The following is a 26,984-nucleotide window of genomic DNA, read 5'->3' as shown; positions in this document are numbered from 1 at the left end:
TGTGTTACATAGCAAATGTGCCCACTTTTGCCAACTGCTCGACAGCTGCGTGTAGGCTACCTACATGATGAGATTATTATGGATAACAGCCACATCGACCATTATGTCACCAGAATAAGACCCTCGATATGTTTTGGAAAGGAGCATCAAGCTCATCACGTGCAGTCATCACCCTGTTAAATTCATAATTTATTTTATCTGTAGCCTCAAACTGCATGGTTTCCTGAGTCGTAGTGGGACCACACAACATATCATCGCGTGACTCAAAGTTTACTTCGAAATGATCGAATGGAAATGGAAATGATGGAAACCTAGTTATAGATATGGCTAGTATTTAAACCATTTTCAAATTGTGGGACAGAATCAACAAACATGTTGACTTCCCCTTGCCACTATTCAAGTCACGAGCTTGCTATCGTTATAGGGAGAATATTTTTGGCACACGACTCGCGCCCTCTATCCTCGCCTTCTCAAACCCAATTGGACGAGGAAAAAACAGAGGTCCTTCCAATGGGTTTGAAGTAAGGAGAAGGAGGCGAAGAGAGAGGAGACGATTGAGATTCTCCCGCTGTCTAGCACGCGCTCGGTAATGTGGACAACTTGGCAGCAGATGAGGGAAATTTCTTTGTAATTGATTAGTCTTTGTCTAAAACTTGCACCATTGGTTATGTAGGTAAATCTTTTTCTGCAGACAATATCTGAAATGCACACAAAAATATTGCGAAATACAGGCAGACACCCTATCCTATTATTGGGCTATAGTAATGACTAATGTAATTAATTGTAATGAGTAATGTATTCTTATTAAATTTACGTATGGGCAAACATCTGTTTTGTTGGGGCTCGTTTCCATGGACGTGGTTCATATTAATTAGAAACCAATAATACGGAAACTGAAAATGTGTATCAATTTCTTCATTGTATCATTTTACTCTATGCGTTACCAGCACAATTACAACAAATATTTGGGTTCGTTTGGTGAAATACCCCTGGATGATTAAAAGATGTTGGTATAAATACACATCAACCCCCCGCTTTCACCCGAGTGGTAGCAGTAGGAGGGCACGTACGTACGTAGTCCTTTACAGTCTCAGCCGCCAATCGACTCGAGGGAGGGACCATGTTGACATAAGAAAGGAGTAGAATCGTTTGTTTGGAGCGGCACAACCATGGACAAGACTGCCGTGGTAAAAGTCGGTGCCGCGGCCAGTGCCAGTGTATGTGCCCTGTTCGGAGGTGTGGTTCTCGCCCAGTACATGTTCGCCAAGAAGAAGAGAGCGGGAAAGAAAACAAAGATCATCGAGATGGTGAGTGGACTCGCGCGTGCTGTTCATGCGCAGTCGCGGATATTCCTAAAGATAGCAAGGGTGGTTTAGAGGTCATTATTTGCTAGGTCGCTATCATGGTGTCACGAAAAGCTGTCAAATCGTGACATGACTACTCTGACGCTGTTTGTTAGCTAGTCCTATTGTAATAATATTTTTTGTTCAAAGAATGTAGGTACAGTGGTTTGTTTCCGAGTTATGCAAAGCCCCTTCTGCTCTAACCTCGAGCCCCCTGTCCAAAATGACAAATAAGTTTTGAAGCCAAAGTAGTCTGCCTATCAAACAATTTCAACTGGTATGTCAACATACGGACTTAAAGATCAGGTGTGAGTTTTACTTTTCACATTGCTTGTCCTCAAGCATCATTGCTAGATAAATGTTTTGATTCTGTAACGTCCATTCTCAATTTTAGGACATGTAGCCTACCATCTGTTAGTCACTTCGATTCCCGAGAGTGGAAGACTCTCCTCTCGTCTCTAACATGTAACGTTAGGCTCACTTTTTTGCGAACAGTCCAGTCCCATCACATGTCAGACTGAATTAATTTAATTTGAACGTACTTTACTTGTTCACAGATTTTTGTATAGAAGATAATCTAAGACAAAATATCCAGAGTAGTGTCATTAACCTGACTTTCAGTACGCTGGTCTGTATGTCGGTTTGTCTTTTCAATGCTGAAACAATTCGCACAGGACTTGCCCAATATGTCAACAATGGCCGAGTTTAACCTAAGCACAGATCAAACATTGTACCACGCAATTAACTGGCAAATTCCACAAGCACTTTCAGCTATTTGCGAAGGAACGGGCTTTGATCGACAAAAGTTCGGTTACATTCTGCTATTTATATATTGTGCATCACGTTAAATGCATCAGGAGATGGAAAGTACAAGCAACAGAACCTACAGGCGCTGCAAAAAGTTGGGTAAACTACACTTTCCTGTGGTTAAACCTATTTACACTTCCTACTGCCAAAAAGAACCAACACCAAGGACAACCAGTAAAGTAATTTTTAAAAGATGCACTATGCAGAAATCGTTCAGCCATTTTCTGGTTACTAAAATTATAATAGTTCGCCTAAATTCAGTTTGTGACAAAGCAAGTATATTGTAGAGAATCGTTGTACCATCTAAACTGCTGTGAAATCTATTTTCCATAACCAAAAATATAGTATTTGAAGCTGGTGTACAAATCTGAAAGGGAAAAAGAAGCAAAAACTAAACTCAAGAACAGAAAGCATAGAAATGGCACACACGCAACATATCTACCGCTTATTAGACTTGCTTTCAATGAGAATGACTGACAGATTTATAACACATTTCTATGTGAATTTGATCGTGTTGCCCAGAAAGTTACATATTGCAGCTTTAAATATCATTGCATTCAACATTCTGGTTTACAGCAACTTCTTTCAGACTGATGTTTAGACAACCTACCATCAAAGGGTACAACTGAGGATTTGTTAACATGTTGGGCCTCAGCCTAGGTTAGATTTAGTGACTATCTGGATCAGATGACAAATGTATCTCAGTGAATGGTGGGGCAGGGAGTGAACCTGGGTTGCTGCCATGAAAGGCAAACACCCTATGTGTCTCGCCAGTCAGATTAACCTACTTGGTGGGTATTGTAATGTGGCCATATAGCGAGGATCACTACACTGTCCCCCCTTAAAACAGGAAGGCACGTCCCCGTGCTTTGACTTCTCGGCCCCCTCACACACCCGGGCAGCGCGTTCCGATGGCCTCACGGCCGCCCTCCTACTTCTGATACCAATGTGGCGAACTGCGGGGCAGGGAAGTGAACCAGGGTGAAAGGCAGCACACCAATAGGGTTAACCCACTTGGTGTGAATTGTAAAGTGGCTCATATAGCTAGAATTGCTACAGTATCTTTTTTGTTCATTTATTTTTAGACCCAGTACATCAATGGTTTGAATTATTACATAGTACAACAATCACAGGGCCAATTGTGTCAGTGAAATGTTGTGACATTGTTTGATATAGTTGAAGGCCTGTCTTTCACTATCTGTCCCTCACAGGCAGCCAGACGCTTACGTTGTCTGATACATCACTAACCAGTGCACAAGACAATATAGCATTGTTTTATAGAAGGCAGAAAGGGTGACCTCCATATACCTATATCTAAAGGATTTTACCCATGTAAGCATGGCTAAATGGTTAGGAACTGTCCAGATCAAAACTATACCGAGCGTACCCATGTTCAGAATGTGCAAAATATGTACTGAATGTCACTAGAAAGACGTCCAAGGATAACTGGACCAGAATATGCATTATGCATAGCCACTGAGTATACAAAGCATTAAGAACACCTAGTCTGTCACGGAAAGAACGAGTAGGTGATGCTATGATTCCTTATTGATGTCATTTTATTAAATCCACTTCAGTGTAAATTAAGGGGAGGAGACTGGTTAAATAAGGATTTTTAAGCCTTGAGACATGGATTGACCAGGAGATTTAAGTTCCTTTGAACGGCGTATGGTAGTAGGTGCCAGGCGCACCGGTTTGTCATGCTGCTGGGATTTTCATGCTAAATAGTTTCCCGTGTGTATCAAGAATGGTCCACCACCCAAAGGACATCCAGCCAATTTGACCCAACTGTGGGAAGCATTGGAGTCAATATGGGTCAGCATCCATGTGGAACACTTTTTTTTTGACACCTTTATAGAGTCCATGCCCTGACAAATTGGGGCAAAAGGGGGTGCAACTCAATATTAGGATGTTGTTCCCAATGTTTAGTATACTTGGTGTATGTCAATATTCTAATCCTGAAGATACCTTTTGGTATTCTGTTTCACAGAACCTCGATAGTAGGCCTAGGGGTGGGCATGACATTTAGTGTGTTGACCCATTCATTCCCACTGAACTTCTTCCAGGAATGACCTGCTGTCTGCTCTATTCCCTGCTTTCTGACTGGGGCTCTATTCAGGCGACCTTTGCTCTCTGCTTTTTTAAATATTTTTTTTTACAATGTCCCCAGAATGGGAAGGACATCCGCTTTTGACGATAGCTCAACTGTTGTAAGAACACACATCTACTCCACAGTATCCAGTTGTAGCAGGTGTGCTCATGTAGCCTGATGTCCCAGCCCACAGTGGTGTCAATGATGGGCATCTGCTAAACTCAGCAAAAAAAGAAACGTCCTCTGCGTTGACAGTGAGAGGACGTTGATTTTCAGGGTCAAAATCAAAAGTAAGTCGGTATCTGGTGTGGCCACCAGCTGCATTAAGTACTGCAGTGCGCATCCTACTCATGGACTGCACCAGATTTGCCAGTTCTTGCTGTGAACTTGCAGGTGCCACCAAGGAACCTGTACGTTCCCGGACATTTCTGGGGGGGCTGGCCCTAGCCCTCACCCTCCGATCCAACAGGTCCCAGATGTGCTCAATGGGATTGAGATCCGGGCTCTTCCCTGGCCATGGCAGAACACTGACATTCCTGTCTCGTAGGAAATCACTCACAGAATGAGCAGTATGGCTGGTGGCATTGTCATGCAGGAGGGTCATGTCAGGATGAGCCTACAGGAAGGATACCACATGAGGGAGGAGGATGTCTTCCCTGTAACGCACAGTGTTGAGATTGCCTGCAATGACGACAAGCTCAGTCCGATGATGCTGTGACACACCGCCCCAGACCATGACGGACCCTCCACCTCTAAATCGATCCGTCTCCAGAGTACAGGCCTCGGTGTAATGCTCATTCCTTCAACGATAAATGTGAATCCGACCATCACCCCTGGTGTAACAAAACCGCGACTCGTCAGTGAAGAGCACTTTTATGCCAGTCTGGTCCGGCGACGGTGGGTTTGTGCTAGAGGTCGACCGATTAATCGGAATGGCCGATTTTAATTGGGGCCGATTTGAAGTTTTTGTCATCTGCGTTTTTAGACACCGCTTGTGGCCTATTACATTGCACTCCACGAGGAGACTGCGTGGCAAACTGACTACCTGTTATGCGAGTGCAGCAAGAAGCCAAGGTAAGTTGCTAGCTAGCATAAAACATATATTGTAAAAAACAATCAATCTTAACATAATCACTAGTTAACTACACATGGTTGATGATATTACGAGTTTAATTAACTAGCTTGTCCTAGTTAATCAATGCGGTGCCTGTTAATTTATCATCGAATCACAGCCTACTTCGCCAAATGGGTGATGATTTAACAAGCGCATTTGTGAAAAAATTACTGTTGCACCAATAAACCTAACCATAAACAGCAATGCCTTTCGTTAAAATCAAATCAAAGTTTATTTGTCACGTGCGCTGAATACAACAGGTGTAGGCTGACTTACAGGCTCCAACCTATAGTGCAAAAAAGGTATTAGGTGAACAATGGGTAAAGAAATAAAACAACAGTAAAAAGACAGGCTATAAAAGTAGCGAGGCTACATAGACACCGGTTAGTCAGGCTGATTGAGGTAGTATGTACATATGGTTAAAGTGACTATGCATATGATAAACAGAGTAGCAGCAGTGTAAAAAGAGGGGTTGGGGGGGGGCACACAATACAAATAGTCTGGGTAGCCATTTGATTACCTGTTCAGGAGTCTTATGACTATTCTTAAACCTGCATATTTAGTTAATATTGCCTGCTAACATAAAATAAATTCATCTAGGGAAATCGTCACTTTTCTTGTGTTCCGCGCAAGCAGAGTCCGGCTATATGCAGCAGTTTGGGCCTCCTGGCTCGTTGCGAACTGTAATTAATTTGCCGGAATTGTACATAATTATGACATTGAAGGTTGTGCAATGTAACAGCAATATTTAGACTTAGGGATGCCACCCGTTAGATAAAATACAGAACGGTTCCTCATTTCACTGAAAGAATAAACGTTTTGTTTTCGAAATGATAGTTTCTGGATTTGACCATATTAATGACCTACGGCTCATATTTTTGTGTGTTATTATGTTAGTCTATGATTTGATAGAGCAGTCTGACTGAGCGATGGTAGGCAGCAGCAGGCTCATAAGCATTCATTCAAACAGCACTTCCATGTATTTGCCAGCAGCTCTTCGCTGTGCTTCAAGCATTGCACTGTTTGACTTCAAGTCTATCAACTCCTGAGATTAAGCTGGTGTAACCGATGTGAAATGGCTAGTTAGCGGGGTGCGAGCTAATAGTGTTTCAATCGGTGACGTCACTCGATCTAAGACCTTGAAGTAGTTGTTTCCGTTTCTCTGCAAGGGCTGCGGCTTTTGTGGAGCGATGCTTCGAGGGTGGCTGTTGTCGATGTGTCCCTGGTTCGAGCCCAGGTAGGGGCGAGGAGAGGGACGGAAGCTATACTGTTACACTGGCAATACTATAGTGCCTATAAGAACATCCAATAGTCAAATGTATATGAAATACAAGTGGTATAGAGAGAAATAGTCCTATAATAAATACAACCTAAAACTTCTTACCTGGGAATATTGAAGACTCCTGTTAAAAGGAACCACCAGCTTTCATATGTTCTCATGTTCTGAGCAAGGAACTTAAACATTAGCTTTTTTACATGGCACATATTGCACTTTTACTTCTCCAACACTTTGTTTTTGCGTTATTTAAACCAAAATGAACATGTTTCATTATTTGAGGCTAAATTCATTTTATTGATGTTAATATAATACTTCTCTGGGATATGTGGGACGGTAGCATCCCACCTCACCAACAGCAGGTGAAATTGCAGGTCGCCAAATTCAAAACAACAGAAATCCCATAATTAAAATTCCTCAAACATACAAGTATTATACACCATTTTAAAGAAACTTCTTGTAAATCCAGCCACAGTGTCCGATTTTCAAATGGGCTTTAAGGCGAAAGCACACCAAACGATTGTTAGGTCAGCACCTAGTCACAGAAAACCATACAGCCATTTTCCAGCCAAGGAGAGGGCTCACAAAAGTCAGAAATGGCGATTAAATGAATCACTAACCTTTGATCTTCATCAGATGGCACTCACAGGACTTCATGTAACACAATAAATGTGTGTTTTGTTCGATAAAGTTCATCTTTATGTCCAAAAACACACCAATTTCAAATTAGGTTATGTTCAGAAATGCATAGTCTCAAACAAACATCCAGTGACAGTGCAGAGAGCCACATCAAATTACAGAAATACTCATAATAAACATTGATTAAAAATACAAGTGTTATGCATGGAATTATAGATAAACTTCTCCTTAATGCAACCGCTGTGTCAGATTTCAAAATGGCTTTACGGTGAAAGCACACCTTGAGATTATGTTAGGTCAGCGCTAGTCACAGAAAAACATACAGCCATTTTCCAAAGAAGGAGAGGTCAGAAATAGCTTTATAAATATTCACGTACCTTTTGATCTTGATCGGAATGCACTCCCAGGAATCCCAGTTCCACAATAAATGTTTGTTTTGTTTGATAAAGTCCATTTATGTCCAAACACCTCCTTTTTGTTTGTGCTTTTAGCCCCGTAATTCATAATGCGCAATCACTTGTTCAGACGAAATGTCAAAAGTTCTATTACAGTTCGTAGAAACATGTCAAACAATGTATAGAATCAATCTTTAGGATGTTTCTAAACTCTCTGGGATATGTGGGACGCTAGCGTCCCACCTGGCCAAAAGCCAGAGAAAATACAGAGTGCCAAATTCAAATAAATTACTATAAAAATCAAACTTTCATGAAATCACACATGTAAGATACCAAATTAAAGCTACACGTGTTGTGAATCCAGCCAACGTGTCAGATTTCAAAAAGGCTTTTCGGCGAAAGCAAACGATGCTATTATCTGAGGATAGCACCTCTGTAAACAAAGAGAGAAAGCATATTTCAACCCTGCAGGCGCGACACACGACGCAGAAATAAAAATATAAATCATGCCTTTTTGACGAGCTTCTTCTGTTGGCACTCCCACATGTCCCATAAACATCACAAATGGTCCCTTTGTTCGATTAATTCCGTCGATATATATCCAAAATGTCCATTTATTTGGCGCGTTTGATCCAGAAAAACACTGGTTCCAACTTGCGCAACGTGACTACAAAATATCTCAAGTTACCTGTAAACTTTGCCAAAACATTTCAAACTACTTTTGTCATACAACTTTAGGTATTTTTTTTAACTGAAATAATCGATAAAATTCAAGACTGGATGATCTGTGTTCAATACAGGAAGAAAACAAACTGACGCTACCTTTTCTGGTCACGCGCCTCTGCCTCTAACAAACAGTATGCTTGAAGTCACCCTCGTTTTGAACAGGGCTACTTCATTACACAAAGGAAAAACCTCAACCAATTTCTAAAGACTGGTGACATCCAGTGGAAGCGGTAGGAACTGCAAGAAGGTCCCTTAGAAATCTGGATTCCCAATGAAAACTCATTGAAAAGAGTGACTTCCAAAAAAAAAAGAATCTGAATGGTTTTTCCTCGGTTTTGCCTGTTACATAAGTTCTGTTATACTCAGACATGATTCAAACAGTTTTAGAAACTTCAGAGTGTTTTCTATCCAAATATACTAATAATATGCATATCTTATCTTCTGGGGATGAGTAGCAGGCAGTTGAATTTGGGCATGAATTTCATCTGGATGTGAAAATACTGCCCCCTGTCACCAAGAAGTTAACATAAATCTTCAATAATGTTCCAACCGGAGAATTTTTGTCTTTAGAAATGCAATGGAACGCAGCTACCTCTCACGCCGCACGCGTGATCAACTCATGGCACTCTGCCAGACCTCTGGCTCAAACAGCTCCTCATGCCTTCTTGCAGCATGCCTAAGGCACGTTCATGCAGATGATCAGGGACCCTGGGCATCTTTCTTTGTTGTTTTTCAGAGTCAGTAGAAAGGCCTCTAGTGTAACTGTGACGTTAATTGCCTACTGTCTGTAAGCTGTTAGTGTCTTAACGACCATTCCACGGGTGCTTGTTCATTAATTGTTTATGGTTCATTGAACAAGCATGGCAAACGGTGTTTAAACCCTTTACAATGAATATCTGTGAAGTTATTTGGATTCTCATAAATTATCTTTGAAAGACAGGGTCCTGAAAGTTTACATGTTTGGGATTGGTTTACATGGTTGGGTTTGGAATTGAAATGGTCTCATGTATTGAACCTCATTGGCCACTAGAGGGCAGGCAAGAACAGTTGTAATTCTTCATGCTTGCTCTCAAGCTAATAAACACATTCGCTCCACTTTCTCCATGGAGATTGTTTGCCAGTCTTACTCAGAGCTGAACTGTTTTACTTCATATTAGACATATTTTTCAGTTTGATCTGTGTAGCTATTTTAGAAAAATATTGTTACTCCATGTTCTAGTATTATGGTGTGTTAAATTTTCAAGCTTAATTTGTCATGTGCTGAAAACAGGTGTAGACCTTACAGTGAAATGCTTACTTGCATGCCCTTAACCAACAAGGCAGTTTTTAAGAAAATACCTAAAAGTAAAATGAAAGTAACAAATAATTAAAGAGCAGCAGTAAAATAACAATGTTGAAGCTATATACAGGGGGTACCGGGTAATTGAGGTAATATGTAGGTAGAGGTATTAAAGTGACTATGCATAGATAATAAACAGAGTAGCAGCAGCGTGGGGGCGAATGCAAATAGTATTTTCATGATCTTACGACAACTCTTTCACTATTACTTTCAAAGTCTTACTTTGACTCCAGTATAGAACCAGTGTCTTTACATGACGGTTCGGCCTATACAGTGTGAGAGCTGTTTTGGTCTGTTTGTGTTGTGTATATGTCTGTCAAGGGTTATTTGGCTTGTGTTGTACACTAGAAGGCACTATGTTGGGGATGTGTGTGGTTAGCTAGCTAGCACAGGTGACCAGGAAGGGCTAGCACAGGTGACCAGGAAGGGCTAGCACAGGTGACCAGGAAGGGCTAGCACAGGTGACCAGGAAGGGCTAGCACAGGTGACCAGGAAGGGCTAGCACAGGTGACCAGGAAGGGCTAGCACAGGTGACCAGGAAGGGCTAGCACAGGTGACCAGGAAGGGCTAGCACAGGTGACCAGGAAGGGCTAGCACAGGTGACCAGGAAGGGCTAGCACAGGTGACCAGGAAGGGCTAGCACAGGTGACCAGGAAGGGCTAGCACAGGTGACCAGGAAGGGCTAGCACAGGTGACCAGGAAGGGCTAGCACAGGTGACCAGGAAGGGCTAGCACAGGTGACCAGGAAGGGCTAGCACAGGTGAGAGGAGAGCACATAGTTGTTACCGTATCACAGGTACAGCTTATAGAATGGATCTCTCTTTACCTTTTCTATAGGAATATGTGTATAGGAACTATTTTATATGTGCAGTAAATGGAAACTTCACCCAAAAAGAGTAACATTTGGAAAGCTGATGTTTGTGGACGTGTTATGGACTGCTCTCTCCTGTGCCAGTGGCTTTTCATAGGGAATCTCCACTACAATGTGTTGCTCAACAAAGTCTAGGCTTAAATAGTCCAAGGAAGGGTGACTGACATAAAGAGTACAGACGTATATTGCTGGGTTAGTGACCTTGTTTGGCTGAGATCACAAAATGTTCTCTCTGGCTTCTCCTGTGACATGGCATGCTTATCCAGGGGCAACAGAGTTACAACCTTCCTCCTTTGTCGAGAGGGGGTTTATCTACGACAGAGCGGACTGTACCTGTGGTGATATTGTTAGCTGAAGAGCTCTTACAGCAGACACTGTCCACTTTACTGTCTACTTATTGATATTTATGAGGTGTGGAGTATAGGGCCAAGGGGATCTGTCTGTTTCTCTTAGACTTTCTTTCAAGGGTTAAGACCTCTAATAGGACCATTTCTACTCCACCCCAGAGCCAATACTATTTTAGGTTTTTCAGTGGGCACGACAAGTTAAGAGAAATGCATGTTATTAAGCTATCATGAAATGTTCTGTTGCAATGTGGATGATACTTTGCCAAACTAAATGGGGCCCAACCACAGCATTACTTTAATCACAGAGCAGCACACGCAGCTTATCAGAATGCTGTTCTAGGGAAATGAGTGTCCAAGCCTGCCTGGCAAAGTCACCATTTTGGCTCAGTCAAAACTCTTGAACTAGACTGTTGTGAGCAGCATGCCGTCACAGCCCTTATTAATGTATTTTTTTCTCTTCTGCCTTTGTTCCCCATAGTAGGTGTTTTTATTTACATTTGCTGCAGAAATGTTCAGTAGATTATCTTACATTGACTGATTCACCCAATAGAACCTCTCTTCCCCATATTTGTGTAGGCATAATGCTGTCACAAATGCACAGGTAAATGAAAATGCCTCAAAGCACATCTTCCACTCTGTTGTTGCCCAATGGCTGATGGTAGACTGCATGCAGACTACTACAAATTAACTCCAGCCCCGTGTCCTCTGTAACCTTTGACTTTAGTGAACTAGACTGGGGGTGAGGATGAGACATGCTCCACTGTAGAAAGGAATGTTGAGCCAGCACTTTCACGGATGTGAAAGTTACAAACTGACAATTGGTTTTAAATGCTGTTTCTCCCCCAAAAAAAAAATAAAATATTCAGGTGAGGCAGAATTGCCACATGTTTGACAGTTTTCCAAGGATTGTTGAAAGGGTAGGCCTAGCCTATTTGAGGGATTTGTAATTTTTTTTTTTAGATTGGGTGGGATGTGTTTTTGGATATCCTTGTAGTTTTAAATGTCTTCTAAAAAAGACTGCGTTAGTGTATCAGGTTTTAACCTACTGCCCCAAGGCTTGGGTGAGGTTGGATGTCTCACCTACATATGATATCGGTGTTAGAAACCCAACAGTCACCATGGTAAAAATGCAGACCTGAATATGATTGGCCAGCCCTTACGTTGTATAGTTATTTGCCCAATGTTTATTGGATAGGTGTGTGTGTGTGAGTGTGTGTGTGTGTGTGTGTGTGTGTGTGTAGTCTTATTTTGGGGAGATGTTTAGAATGCTCTGCCTGAGTTGGGCCTATTGAAAGGTGGTATGTGACCCTGCAGCTGAGGTAGGGTTTCTCATGTCCTAGCATTCTGTGCTAGGCATAAGTAATGACTGTCCTAACACTGATGAGCTCTTAGATATTTCCATGCTCACCTGCTTTTCGGAACTGACATTTCCGACTTGCTAATTTGTTTTAGTTATACACGTGCCTCGGTCAACAAATCAGCAAGATAGAAATGTCAGCATTTCGACTAGCATGTGAACGCGGCATATAACCAGAGAGAGCAGAGTGGATGAACCATGACCCTTATACCCTGGGTATTCCATAACCATGCACACACATGTTTGGGGCAGAGTAGGGGTCTTAATGTGTGTGTGCTCTGCATTGGAGAAATGCACCTCAGTTTTTCATCCCTGGCCTGGCAATAATCCAGACAACCTCTTAAAAGCTGAGGGGTCAGGGGTCAAAGGTAAACTACTGCCATGGGGCTATTCCATGTTACACCTCATCTACTTGTGTTTTTTAAGATGTTAATTTAATCTTTGTCATGTGTTTATGACACATTGAAGCTGTGTGTGAGTTGTTCATTTGCGTGTCAGTGTGCTTGCCATGCCTCTTACAAAGGGGAGGGAATATCTGATCCAATCTATTTTGGGTGACGCCCCCTCTTGCGTTGCCTATATAAGCCCTCTGCTGACAGAGAACCTTTTCTTCACTTGTTTTGCGCAAGACCAGAGGAAAAGGTAAGTGTGTGTGCTGTTGGTCAGAACCCTGCTGTTAGCACCAGCTACAATTTGCTCTAGAGGGTCAGAAAATGACTAGGCTGCAAATGATGTGTATTTAACGTTTATGGTTTGGAGAAAGGATGTACTGAATGCATGGAAGAAGATGAATTCATGGATAATGAATGTAGTCTATACTGTACATTATTAGAGGAGGGTGTATTTAATAGCTGATAGTTGTAAATAGGTATGACTGGTATTCGGCGCTCTTGAGTGTGGATTCTGCTAACTAAGTTTATTCTAATATTCAAGAATGAGTTACAAAGGTGTCGTCTGTTTTTTATGACCAATGTATCTGGAACGGTGTATCTATTAGACTGCGACACATGACATTGTGTAAACAACTCCAATGTACCGAAGGAGAGGGTGTTCTGTTCCATGGATCAGGGATGTACATCTCTCAGGGAAGACTTAAAGGAGCCCTGAGCCCCAGTGTGTTACATGAAGTGGAGTGAGAGGGTTGTAAGGAGGGGTGAGAAGGGATTCCCAACATCATCCCAGTCATAACCCTGGACACGTCCACTGATACCACAGAACAGTCTTGGTACGCTGTTGCATACCTCTTTGATGGGTGTGTGTGTGTGCACGAAGTTTGTTCATGGGGTGTCGGCTATTTCCATAGTCAAACACTCTGACGGAATACCCAGGTATCTAGTTTGCACTAGAGGTCGACCGATTTTATGATTTTTCAACACCGATACCAATTTATTGGAGGACCAAAAAAATCAGATGGCGAAGTTGGCTGGGATTCAATGATAAATTAACAGGCACCGCATTGATTATATGCAATGCAGGACAAGCTAGTTATAGTAATATCATCAACCATATGTAGTTAACTAGCGATTATGTGAAGATTGTTTTTTTTCTTCTATAAGATACGTTTAATGCTAGCTAGCAACTTACCTTGGCTCCTTGCTGCACTCGCATAACAGGTGGTCAGTCTGCCAAGCAGTTTCCTCGTGGAATGCAATGTAATCGGCGTCCAAAAATGCTGATTACCGATAGTTATGACAACTTGAAATCGGCCATGCAGATTTAATCGGTCGACCTCTAGTTTACACCCCCTATCTTCCCCAGCTCCACCCCATCAGTCAAGGTTGGCCTTTATTAGCAACCTTAAAAATGCACTCAAGGGGAGAAAAGTGTGTGTGTGCTCGTACCAGCTGGAGGTTGTATTCATGGTTTGTTGCATTCCTGCCCTGGCATGTCAACAGGGCTTCAACTGCGCTATAGATCTGTCTCTCTCATTTCTTCACCTGAACCTAGTTCATTGCCTGATCGTTAGACCACCAAGTCAAGTAGGTAAGATTCAATAGAAAATATTGGTGTCTACAGTCCTGGAAGTTGTTTGTGGTTCAGGTCTCCTCCCTCCTGGCCTGGGGCTTGTTTGGATGGTGATCAGTTATGTACGGAAGAAGGAGCCATAACATCCGCTGTTTCACTGCTCTGGGCCTTGGGAAATGGGGGGGCTAGGGCACGAGGGGAGAGGGGTGTTGTGATATCCAGTTAGTCTACTCCTGGCTCCTCTTACCTTTGCTCAAAAAATGGCGGTGATCTTTTAAACTCGACCCGCACCCCACCAAATACTAACCATATGCCAAGTTAACCTCCACACATTGTTTTATTATTGAGTTCTCCTCCCCTCCCTCCGGAGGGGTGTTCTTTTCAATGATTGAGTTGATGTGATATTATCGATTCAGTGATGGGCGTGACATGCTACTTGTAGAAGTATATTAGAAGCATACTTAAAGATCTCTTTCTGTGTCTTTTGCCCTCTCCATCTCTCAGATGCCAGAGTTTGAGAAGAACACGGTCCACATGAGGGATCCAGAGCGGGTGGAGCAGATCATCTGTGGCATGATCAAGGGTGGCGCCTCCAAACTACAGGTACAGTAGGAGGGGAAGGGTGTGCAAAGAGAAATGGGCCGTTCGTATTCGCTGAACAGTGACACGCTGTGGTGACAGTATGATGACCAGAGTTATCACTGACTCCCCTCCGTGGCTCTCCTGGTTTGTTTTCAGGTCATCACTGACTTTGACATGACGTTAAGCCGGTTCGCAGTCAACGGCAAACGCTGCCCCACGTGTCATAGTAAGTACAACATAAAACCAGCTCAACATTTACTGGGATTCTAAATAAGTTACCTGCCTATGACTGTCTCCGGGCCTATCCATCTGACCAAAGTCCTCCTTTCCACATAGATATCATTGACAACTGCAAGCTTGTCACCGAAGATTGTAGGACGAAGGTTTGTTTGATGTTACTATTGCGTAATAGTATTTGTAGGCGTCACAAAAGCATAAATATACTAGCATATGTGTTAACGCTAATTGATTTTCTGTCTGTCTTTTAGTTACTGGAGCTTAAGAACACATATTACCCCATAGAGATCGACCCCCATCTAACGATGGAGGAGAAGTATCCATTTATGGTAGAATGGTGAGTAGACGCAGGCACACTCACACACGCGTGCACAATTGCTCTCGCTAAGGCACACTCTGTGTGTGTTGACAGGTATTTTAAGTCCCACACATTACTGGTGGAGCAGAGGCTACAGAAGGACAAACTCTCAGAGGTGGTGAGAGACTCTGACGCCTGCCTGAGGTAAGACCTGATAGAAAATGTTGAAATAATTTAAACTACAGAAAGCAGCTCAGGACACGAGTTGAACCAGAGTGGCCGTTATTGCCGCTTCATGAAAACAAGCTCTATGAAATATTTATTTCTGCCTGTGAATAAGAGTGCTATGGGTGGTTTTAATGCTTACCTGTCTGTCCCACAGGGGGAGGGCTATGGGTGGTTTTAATGCTTACCTGTCTGTCCCACAGGGGGAGGGCTATGGGTGGTTTTAATGCTTACCTGTCTGTCCCACAGGGGGTGGTTTTAATGCTTACGCAGTCCCACAGGGGAGGGCTATGGGTGGTTTTAATGCTTACCTGTCAGTCCCACAGGGGAGGGCTATGGGTGATTTTAATGCTTACCTGTCAGTCCCACAGGGGAGGGCTATGGGTGGTTTTAATGCTTACCTGTCAGTCCCACAGGGAGGGCTAGGGCTATGGGTGGTTTTAATGCTTACGTGTCAGTCCCACAGGGGAGGGCTATGGGTGGTTTTAATGCTTACCTGTCTGTCCCACAGGGGAGGGCTATGGGTGGTTTTAATGCTTACCTGTCTGTCCCACAGGGGAGGGCTATGGGTGGTTTTAATGCTTACCTGTCTGTCCCACAGGGGAGGGCTATGGGTGGTTTTAATGCTTACCTGTCTGTCCCACAGGGGGAGGGCTATGGGTGGTTTTAATGCTTACCTGTCTGTCCCACAGGGGAGGGCTATGGGTGGTTTTAATGCTTACCTGTCTGTCCCACAGGGGAGGGCTATGGGTGGTTTTAATGCTTACCTGTCTGTCCCAGAGGGGAGGGCTATGGGTGGTTTTAATGCTTACCTGTCTGTCCCACAGGGGGGGCTAGGGCTATGGGTGGTTTTAATGCTTACCTGTCTGTCCCACAGGGGAGGGCTATGGGTGGTTTTAATGCTTACCTGTCTGTCCCAGAGGGGAGGGCTATGGGTGGTTTTAATGCTTACCTGTCTGTCCCAGAGGGGAGGGCTATGGGTGGTTTTAATGCTTACCTGTCTGTCCCAGGGGGAGGGCTATGGGTGGTTTTAATGCTTACCTGTCTGTCCCAGAGGGGAGGGCTATGGGTGGTTTTAATGCTTACCTGTCTGTCCCACAGGGGGGGCTAGGGCTATGGGTGGTTTTTTAATGCTTACCTGTCTGTCCCAGAGGGGGCTATGGGTATGGGTGGTTTTAATGCTTACCTGTCTGTCCCAGAGGGGGAGGGCTATGGGTGGTTTTAATGCTTACCTGTCTGTCCCAGAGGGGGAGGGCTATGGGTGGTTTTAATGCTTACCTGTCTGTCCCAGAGGGGGAGGGCTATGGGTGGTTTTAATGCTTACCTGTCTGTCCCAGAGGGGGAGGGCTATGGGTGGTTTTAATGCTTACGTGTCTGTCCCACAGGGAGGGTTATGAGCCCTTCTTTGACCGGCTCCAGCAGCACAACGTGCCCGTGTTCATCTTCTCAGCGGGTCTGGGAGACGTCCTGGAGGAGATCATCCACCAAGCGGGGGTCTACCACCCCAACGTCAAGGTGGTGTCCAACTTCATGGACTTCGACGAGAATGTAAGTCCCTCCCCCTGTCCCTCGGAGAGCTTCGTACATGCTGAGGATAGGCCTGAGTTTCTGAGTGTTGATAAAGCTGATAATAAAGCTATGGCTCTACCTGGGTGTATGCATTGCATTCGCATCAGTTGGCTCCGTTCCATTTAAACTGAAGTCTTTTTCTTCTCTCAGGGTGAGCTGAGGGGCTTCAAGGGAGAGCTGATCCATGTGTTCAACAAGCACGACGGCGCCCTGCGCAACACGGAGTACTTCAAACAGGTGAAGGACAACTGTAACATCGTGCTGCTGGGAGACTCATTAGGCGACCTCAACATGGCTGATGGCGTGCCCAATGTGGAGAACATCCTCAAGATCGGCTTCCTCAATGACAAGGTGCCCCCGCAACCCACCCTTATGACCCCCCCCCAAACTCTATCTGCTCCCATCACCAGCTAAATTGCTGGATATTAGTCTGAAGATGTGACTAGTGACTGATATGAAAGTATGAGGTTATGTGCTGTGTGTTTGTGTCAATCTGCATCGTAACTCTTCTCTCTTCCCTGGCAGGTGGAGGATCGTTTGGAGAAATATCTGGACTCTTATGACATCGTCCTGGTAAAGGACGAGACTTTAGATGTGCCCAATTCCATCCTTCAGAAGATTATATAACCCCCCCCCCCACACACTTCATACTGACACACTTCCCCAAACCGATGGGAAATGAACCAACCTCTGGACTCCCAAGACAGATGTTACTGGCCCCCCCGCCACTGACTCACAGCCTCTCGATATACACTAGCTTTATATTCTCCTCTCAATGAACTATTTTAAAGTGCACAGACTCCGTCTTTGTCTGTCTGCAACCTTGTTGACGTCCTCCACTCCATAACAATAATTTGCACGTTATTGTTGTTCATATTTTTTTATATTGTAATGCTTGTATCAGTTTGCAAATCATAAACCGAGCATCCACACAAGAACACAGCAACGTCTTTTGAAACGGTCCTAGCATGCATTTCACCACAATCACCTCATTGCATTCTGCAACAGTTTGGCTACAGGAATCAATGTAGGTCTGAAAAAATAACTTGAACCTGTCTATGGGTGAACAATACTCAGACATTGGTATGAATATTATCAGCGGTTTTATGGATGTAGTAATGGATTCTGTCTTGCAGAAGAAAAGCCATGTATACACCTCATCAGTGTTCACATGGGGACTTTGCTACCACAGCCACACTGCAAAGTAGCACATTATTTTATAGGAGTACTAACACTGCACATTTTCTGTGCCATTTAAATAGACTGCATGGTTGTTATAGATACCCTATGGTGCTTATATCAATAAATTAAACAATTGTCAATGAGTTGAGATAATAGTATTAACTAGTGGTGCTAAAGTTTTTTTATAAGTTATGGGTTACTACTGTTAGTGTAACTGACTTTACGAGCAATATAGTGTAAAATAAGGTGCTACCAAACGTCATTACACAGAGGAAAAGTAGCCTACTCTATAGGCAGTATATTACAAGAGAACACCACTGGGTAAAGCACCGTTGTCTGTGGATCAGCGACGTTCAATAAGACTATTTTGTTTAACTTGGCCTTTTATCCACACCCATTGACCTATTTTTAATTTTGTTCAAATTTGACAGAGGGGGAGAGAAACTTGTCAAATAACATGTTTTTTTTTTGTTCAACTGTACAATCAAGGTTGTGTGGGGATTGTGGTTGAAACCAAGCTGTAATGCCAGAATAGACCTCTAGATGACGACAAAGTCCAACTACATGTGAAGTTTTCACTGTAGTTAGTCACTAAAAGACGCTTCTGCAAAATCCATCCAACGTGGCATACTTGTCCTGGACTGGTTTCTTCCATATTTATCTGGCTCGTTGGTCTAGGGGTATGATTCTCGCTTAGGGTGCGAGAGGTCCCGGGTTCAAATCCCGGACGAGCCCAATTTTTACTGAAAAATACGAAACTGAATGACTGACAAGTTATTGTGATAAGAGTGTAATAAACACTAACGTGTAAAACATTAAGCATCTACAAGAAATCAATGAGTGCGTTCCAAGATGCACAAGGCAACAGATTATTGAGAAATTGGATGCAAGTCTATGGTTATAATACAGATTTTATTCCAAAGACCTTAAAATAAGATTGGCAGTGTCATTCAATTGGCTATATTATCCTCAAATTAGTACAGTAAAATGCCTTTCTTGCAAACTCAAAACCCAATAATGTAATACTAGAAAAAAAAACACGAGAAATAAGAAATATCCCTCAAACGTGTGTGTGTATATATATATATGTAAGCAATTAAAAAACATTGAGTGACGTTTAATGTGCAATCACGTGATATCTTTACCTGAACGCCTGTAGTCTCGTGCACCAGACGAACGTCTGTGCGGAATAAAAACTCAGTTTCCCATGAATCTGTGAGTTTTTGCGTTTCCGATCATGCGCGCATGTACTCGAGTCTATCGTTAGTGTCACTGCTATGACAACAGGGAGATGGCTTCAAGCAAATTGATGAGGCACACGCAAAATTAGATTTTTATCTGAACTGCGAACCCCAGACGTTCAGACAGGCTCGTCTTGTTAGAGGTAAGAGAGGCACGTTTAGAATTTGGGAATGTCGCTGGAATGTTGAAACTAGACTCTTGTTAGCCTCCAAGCCAGTCACAAGCACAGCCAGCGCTAATTAGCCAGCCAACGTTAACTTAGCTCGAGGTCTTTCCTGGCTAGCTAGCTTACTACATCTTGCTTGTTACCAATAGAGACTCGTGCACGTCTTCCAGTTTAGTTTGTTTTTATTCTGTTCATAACAATAGTTAAACACATGGACAATGCTTGCCCGCAACCCCTACTAGCTAGCTAGTTTTATCAACAGATTATGCATGTTCCTAGCTAGATAACGTTACGGTTATATCTAGCTAGTTGTGTGGAAATCCATTCTATGTACCTATAATGAAATCTAATCGGAGCTCTGCTTGATATGCATGGCACACCTGGATAATGTTGAATTATGTGGTTGATTGCCGAATGTTGGATGTGCTTTGCTGTCTGTCAAGTAGATGAAAAGGGGCTGCTGAAAGGTCTTGGCCATGATAGTCAAGTAGGCAGGTGGTATAAGGCTACAAGCTATAGGCATATAATATTCCACTTGTGTAATCTTTCAAACTCGAAATAATAGGGCTATCATTTGAATGGTTATATATGGTCTTGGTGTCGAGGGAGGGGGAAGAAGGGATTCTCTCTATGGATTAGCTGTCCATTCCACCTGCTCAGCAGTTGACAATTAGGAAAGCTGCTTGGCCCACGCCCTGATACAATCCCTGGTCATGTGACTCAGCTGTCATTGGCTAGTGTAACAGTCTTACCGTTAGTGTCGCACACAGACCACTGTCCAAACCTCCCTCTGGGTCCTGGAGTCAAAGAAACATCAGCATGTAGCCTATATGGGCCAACTGTAAGAGGTAGGCGCTAATACCCTGCAATAAAAGCAGATGATCAGTGAATTACCAGGCACAAACACCACACACACGCTAGTTTGATAAAGCACTGCACATCTGAGGCTGGCACCCATTAGGCTTAGAGTGAGTTAAAGTAGGATTAGACAGATCATGCCATATAAGAACCTAGGTGGAATACATGAACGCCAACCCTTCCAATTGTTTCATCCTTCCATTTGGTTCCAAGAGGGATAGACAAACAGCACGTATTACCCACAGTGCTTTCACCTGTCCATTATTTTTAAATGGAGGAGATTAAGAAATGTATTGATGAGTGTCAGTCAGCATGCTGGTCACATGTGAAGACTGACAAGCAGTGTTATGTGTATGGTGTCCAGCAGAGCGGCGATATGATCCTCTGTCTGTGTCTTTCTGTGTGTGTGTGTGTGTGTGTCTGTCTCCTCTGCAGTAGTATGTCTCTGTTCAAGGCGCGTGATTGGTGGGCCGCGGTGCTGGGCGAGGGGGAGGAGTTTGACCAGGGATGCCTGTGTGTCGGAGATGTGGACAACAGCGGCAGCGGACATGGTAAGAAGGTGTGGGGTTGTGGTGTGTCGTAGTGCATAGGGCAGTCAAAAGACACTGTTTACTAATAGACCACAAAACAAACAATGAGAGTGAAAGTGCCCCTGGTACCATAGTCTTATTTACATGCACAAGTCTGATTCGTTCATTGTCTGATTGACTTACTGACTGACTGGCTGATTGACTTGATTTCCTGGATCTTTATTTCCATGTTTAAAACATACCATTTGCCCTCAATACATAGCACATACACTGAGTGTACAAACCCCCCCCAATTCATCAGGGCATGGGCTCTACAAGGTGTCGAAAGCGTTCCACTGGGATGCTGGCCCATTTTGATTCCAATGCTTCCCAGTTGTGTCAAGTTGACTGGCGTTCCTTTGGGTGTTGGAGCATTCTTGATACACACAGGAAACTGTTGAGTGTGAACCCAGAGGTATTGCAGTTCTTGACACAAGCCGGTGTGCCTGGCACCTACTACCATACCCTGTTCAAAGGCACTTAAATCTTTTGTCTTGCCCATTTACACATACACAATTCATGTGATGGTTTGAGGGTCAGATTGGGAATTTAGCCAGGACACTGGGGTTAACACCCCTACTCTTACGATAAGTGTCATGGGATCTGTAATGACCTCAGAGAGACAGGACACCCGTTTAACGTCCCATCCGTAAGACGGCACCCTACACAGGGCAATGTCCCCAATCACTGCCCTGGGGCATTGGGATATTTTTTTAGACCAGAGGAAAGAGTGCCTCCTACTGGCCCTCCAACACCACTTCCAGCAGCATCTGGTCTCCCATCCAGGGACTGACCAGGACCAACCCTGCTTAGCTTCAGAAGCAACCCTGCTTAGCTCCTCCCATTCATCTACACTGATTGAAGTGGATTTAACAAGTGACATCAAAAAGGGATCACACCTGGATTCACCTGGTCAGTCCGTCATGGATGAGCAGGTGTTCTTAATGATTTGTACACTCGGTGTACAACGAAGGGAGAATATGAGACCATACCACAACATCTAAGCTGAGTAAGTATGCAATGTGTATGTCCTCTCTCCTGTAGATAAGATCGTGGTGGGCAGCTACATGGGCATGCTGCGGGTCTTCTCCCCCCACCCTGCCAAGCCTGGAGAGCCCAGCCCGGCCCACAGCCAGCTACTGGAGGTGCAGCTCAGAGATCCCGTCATCCAGGTTGAAGTGGGCAAGTTTGTCTCGTAAGTACCAGGGCACACGCACCTACGGATCAAATAGTAAGCTACACGCACCTACTGCTTCAAATAGTATCCTACACTCACCTACTGCTCAAATAGTATGCTGCACTCACCTACTGTTCAAATAGTATGCTTCACATACCTACTGCTCAAATAGTATGCTACATATACCTACTGCTCAAATAGTATGCTACATGTACCTACTGCTCAAATAGTATGCTACACTCACCTACTGCTCAAATAGTATGCTACATGCACCTACTGCTCAAATAGTATGCTACATATACCTACTGCTCAAATAGTAAGCTACACTCACCTACTGCTTGAGTAGTATGCGACACGCACGTACTGCTCAAATAGTATGCTACGCGCACGTACTACTCAAATAGTATGCTACACTCACCTTCTGCCCAAGTGGTATGCTACACTCACCTTCTGCCCAAGTGGTATGCGACACGCACCTTCTGCCCAAGTGGTATGCGACGCGCACCTTCTGCCCAAGTGGTATGCGACGCGCACCTCCTGCCCAAGTGGTATGCGACGCGCACCTCCTGCCCAAGTGGTATGCGACGCGCACCTCCTGCCCAAGTGGTATGCGCGACGCGCACCTCCTGCCCAAGTGGTATGCGACCTCCTGCCCAAGTGGTATGCACCTCCTGCCCAAGTGGTATGCGACGCGCACCTCCTGCCCAAGTGGTATGCGACGCGCACCTCCTGCCCAAGTGGTATGCGACGCGCACCTCCTGCCCAAGTAAGTGGTATGCGACGCGCACCTCCTGCCCAAGTGGTATGCGACGCGCACCTCCTGCCCAAGTGGTATGCGACGCGCACCTCCTGCCCAAGTGGTATGCGACGCGCACCTCCTGCCCAAGTGGTATGCGACGCGCACCTCCTGCCCAAGTGGTATGCGACGCGCACCTCCTGCCCAAGTGGTATGCGACGCGCACCTCCTGCCCAAGTGGTATGCGACGCGCACCTCCTGCCCAAGTGGTATGCGACGCGCACCTCCTGCCCAAGTGGTATGCGACGCGCACCTCCTGCCCAAGTGGTATGCGCACCTCCTGCCCAAGTGGTATGCGACGCGCACCTCCTGCCCAAGTGGTATGCGACGCGCACCTCCTGCCCAAGTGGTATGCGACGCGCACCTCCTGCCCAAGTGGTATGCGACGCGCACCTCCTGCCCAAGTGGTATGCGACGCGCACCTCCTGCCCAAGTGGTATGCGACGCGCACCTCCTGCCCAAGTGGTATGCGACGCGCACCTCCTGCCCAAGTGGTATGCGACGCACCTCCTGCCCAAGTGGTATGCGACGCGCACCTCCTGCCCAAGTGGTATGCGACGCGCACCTCCTGCCCAAGTGGTATGCGACGCGCACCTCCTGCCCAAGCACCCTCCTGCCCAAGTGGTATGCGACGCGCACCTCCTGCCCAAGTGGTATGCGACGCGCACCTCCTGCCCCAGTGGTATGCGACGCGCACCTCCTGCCCAAGTGGTATGCGACGCGCACCTCCTGCCCCAGTGGTATGCCGCGCACCTCCTGCCCCAGTGGTATGCGCACCTCCTGCCCCAGTGGTATGCGACGCGCACCTCCTGCCCAAGTGGTATGCGACGCGCACCTCCTGCCCAAGTGGTATGCGACGCGCACCTCCTGCTCTGGAATGTATGCTTATGATGCTTTCACTGACTCTAAGCAATCCAGTTTGAATCACAACTGGCCGTTATTGGGAGTCCCGTAGGACGGCACACAATTGACCCAACGTCACCCGGGTTTGGCCGGTCTAGGCCGTCATTGTAAATAAGAATTTGTTCTTAACCGACTTGCCTAGTTAAATAAAAGTCACTCAGTCATTGTATTAATAATTCATTTTGTCCTCCCCCTTCTCTGGTATTCTGGCACTCAAAAGTGTGGCCTGGAATTGCAATTATGGCATTAACTCAACATAGCTCTATTTACAATCTTAAAGTACAACCTCACGAATGGAATTCTCTACCCTCATTGTCCTACATCACTGCACCGAAGGACTAGAGTTTCACAGGAATGATGATGTCACGTGTTGGGAGACAATGGCTTTTCCTGTAGCTACCCACCCAGTCCTAAACACACATTAGCTTCATGTACATAATTCAGTCATAAGTATGGCCAAGGGTTTTTCCTGATCACATCACCTTGCTGACCCTGTCATGAACTCTTGACCATAGTCATACTTTCAGGCTGTGAAATACCCTGTACCACAAAGTCAAGAGGTAGTTGCTGTCAGGGCGTTTGGTTATCCACTGAGTAGACATCAATGGAGTTCATGAACCTATGGCATTGCCTTTAAATTTGTTCTTGTCTTAATCTACTTCCAGTAAGTCCTGACCACCATGTCATGAGTTCGGCTCTCTCCATGTGATTTATCATACCATATCAACCACCTAGTCTCAAACTTGGCTGGTTCCACTACTTTAAGCTAACCACCAAGTTACCAGCACATAGCTGGAGACACCCCAGGGTCCCATTTAAAATGTTGTTAAAGGAAATTTGTTCTCAAGGACTTTAACTTGCTAAATACAGGTTGACTAAATGCTCAAATATGTTGAACAAAAAATGTCAACCGCTAGACTGAAACCGCCATTGCCCCCTCTGCTCTCCCCAAGGCCAAAAGTGTTCAAGTAAGAGGAGAAAGAGAGGGATAGGAGGAATAGAATGGTGAGGGAAGATGGAAATGTTGGGATATGTCATAAAGGTGGTCCATTCCTGGGTGCACAGGGACCTCCTGGAGAGACAGGTTTCCAGGAAAAGCCAGGCGTTTTTCCAAAAATTTTCCCACAAAAGGGATGTATGAGTCAAAGGATTCTTTCATCTGTTTGTTTGCATTTTATGTTAGTGTATGTTTTGGGGAAGCTGGTTTCGGTTTGCATTTTTAATGACCATTGAGTGTTCCCTAAACAGAGAAACACATTGTAAATTTTGTCTCTAGAGCAGTGGGGCGGGAGATGGTGAAATGTTTTCTCATTGACAGTGGGCACTGTGGTTTTGAGTAAAGAAGAAATCACCTGGCTTCATTTTTAGTTGGTTTTCCTCCGTAAACATTACAGCAGGGTTGACGACAGACATGTTCCTCCGCAAAGCTGTAGAACACATGTTTAAACCATAGATTTACATCAAACAGATTTGTCACTTTTTCCTATGTATATTGTATTATACTTATCTGTTCACAACTTGTGCTTGAAGTAGCAGTTGCCCCCAGAATACACATTTAGGGCCAGAGTTGATTACCCCCAATCCTAACCTTTTAACATTAGGATATACAGTTGAAGTTGAAAGTTTACAGACACTTAGGTTGGAGTCATTAAAACTCGTTTTTCAACCGCTCCACAAATTTCTTGTTAACAAACTATAGTTTTGGCAAGTCGGTTAGGACATCTACTTTGTGCATGACACAAGTATTTTTTTCCAACAATTGTTTACAGACAGATTATTTCACTTATAATTCACTGTATCACAATTCCAGTGGGTCAGAAGTTTACATGCACTAAGTTGACTGTGCCCTTAAACAGCTTGAAAATTCCAGAAAATTATGTCATGGCTTTAGAAGCTTCTGATAGGCTAATTGACATAATTTGAGTCAATTGGAGGTGTACCTGTGGATGTATTTCAAGGCCTACCTTCAAACTCAGTGCCTCTTTGCTTGACATGGGAAAATCAAAAGTAATCAGCCAATCACCCCTGGGAGCAATTTCCAAACGCCTGAAGGTACCACATTCATCTGTACAAACAATAGTACGCAAGTATAAACACCATGGGACCATGCAGCCATCATACCGCTCAGAAAAGAGACGCGTTCTGTCTCCTAGAGATGAACGTACTTTGGTGCGAAAAGTGCACATGGGGGACAAAGATTGTACTTTTTGGAGAAATGTCCTCTGGTCTGATGAAACAAAAATAGAACCGTTTGGCCATAATGACCATGTTTATGTTTGGAGGAAAAAGGGTGAGGCTTGCAAGCCAAAAATCACCATCCCAACCGTGAAGCACTGAAGGAGGGGCTGGTGTACTTCACAAAATAGATGGCATCATGAGGGAGGACAATTATGTGGATATATTAAAGCAACATCTCAAGACATCAGTCAAGAAGTTAAAGCTTGGTTGCAAATGGGTCTTCCAAATGGACAATGACCACTAGCATACTTCCAAAGTTGTGGCAAAATGGCTTAAGGACAACAAAGTCAAGGTATTGGAATGGCCATCATAAAGCCCTAACCTCAATCCCATAGAAACTTGTAGGCAGAACTGAAAAGCGTTTGTGAGCAAGGAGGCCTAAAAACCTGACTCAGTTACACCAGCTCTGTCAGGAGGAATGGGCCAATTTCCCCAACTTATTGTGGGAAGCTTGTGGAAGGCTACCTGAAACGTTTGACCAAAGTTAAGCAATTTTAAAGGCAATGCTACCAAATACTTATTGAGTACGCTTCTGATCAACTGGGAATGTGATGAAAGAAATCAAATCTGAAATAAATCATTCTCTCTACTATTACTCAGACATTATTAAAATAAAGTGGTGATCCTAACTGACTTAAGACGGGGAATTTTAACTAGGATTAAATGTCAGG

At 44.3% G+C, this 26,984-nt stretch overlaps 2 protein-coding genes and 1 non-coding gene across 6 annotated transcripts in view; all 3 read left to right on the top strand.

Annotated features, from left to right (window-relative positions):
- The first annotated feature begins 1,035 nt into the window (after window positions 1–1,035).
- nt5c3a (5'-nucleotidase, cytosolic IIIA) lies at window positions 1,036–18,124 on the top strand. 2 transcript variants are annotated; one of them, XM_042311221.1, is made up of 9 exons: window positions 1,036–1,307; window positions 14,776–14,874; window positions 15,010–15,079; window positions 15,190–15,236; window positions 15,342–15,427; window positions 15,503–15,592; window positions 16,999–17,161; window positions 17,333–17,533; window positions 17,708–18,124. In XM_042311221.1, the coding sequence occupies exons 1-9, from the start codon at window positions 1,170–1,172 to the stop codon at window positions 17,807–17,809; spliced, it is 996 nt and encodes a 331-aa protein (XP_042167155.1). In that variant the 5' UTR covers window positions 1,036–1,169; the 3' UTR covers window positions 17,810–18,124. The 2 variants fall into 2 exon arrangements, with proteins under 2 accessions (XP_042167155.1, XP_042167159.1); XM_042311225.1 differs by lacking the exon at window positions 1,036–1,307 and adding an exon at window positions 12,917–12,948.
- Window positions 18,125–19,027: 903 nt separating this feature from the next.
- Window positions 19,028–19,099, top strand: trnap-agg. Its single transcript has one exon. It is a non-coding gene; the product is annotated as a tRNA-Pro (tRNA).
- Window positions 19,100–19,126: 27 nt separating this feature from the next.
- Window positions 19,127–26,984, top strand: part of bbs9 (Bardet-Biedl syndrome 9) — a 217,361-nt gene continuing 209,503 nt past the window's right edge. For 2 of the 3 annotated variants that reach the window (XM_042311216.1, XM_042311211.1), the window contains exons 1-3: window positions 19,127–19,748; window positions 21,066–21,181; window positions 22,244–22,394. In XM_042311216.1, coding sequence (XP_042167150.1) covers window positions 21,070–21,181; window positions 22,244–22,394 — 263 coding nt within the window. In that variant the 5' untranslated portion in view covers window positions 19,127–19,748; window positions 21,066–21,069. Of the gene's footprint in view, window positions 19,749–20,530; window positions 20,621–21,065; window positions 21,182–22,243; window positions 22,395–26,984 lie in introns of all 3 variants that reach the window. The other variant, XM_042311215.1, reaches the window with a different exon arrangement.

This window comes from Oncorhynchus tshawytscha, linkage group LG03 (assembly GCF_018296145.1).
Source record: "Oncorhynchus tshawytscha isolate Ot180627B linkage group LG03, Otsh_v2.0, whole genome shotgun sequence".
Taxonomy (NCBI): Eukaryota; Metazoa; Chordata; class Actinopteri; order Salmoniformes; family Salmonidae; genus Oncorhynchus; species Oncorhynchus tshawytscha.
This window is presented reverse-complemented; position numbering and strand designations above follow the sequence as displayed.

Coding starts and splice junctions, on each gene's coding strand:
- nt5c3a (XM_042311221.1), top strand. CDS start 1,170: ATGGACAAGACTGCCGTGGTAAAAGTCGGTGCCGCGGCCAGTGCCAGT. Junction 15,080..15,189: donor ACGCTGCCCCACGTGTCATA/GTAAGTACAACA, acceptor CTTTCCACATAG/ATATCATTGACAACTGCAAG. Junction 17,162..17,332: donor TCATGGACTTCGACGAGAAT/GTAAGTCCCTCC, acceptor TTCTTCTCTCAG/GGTGAGCTGAGGGGCTTCAA.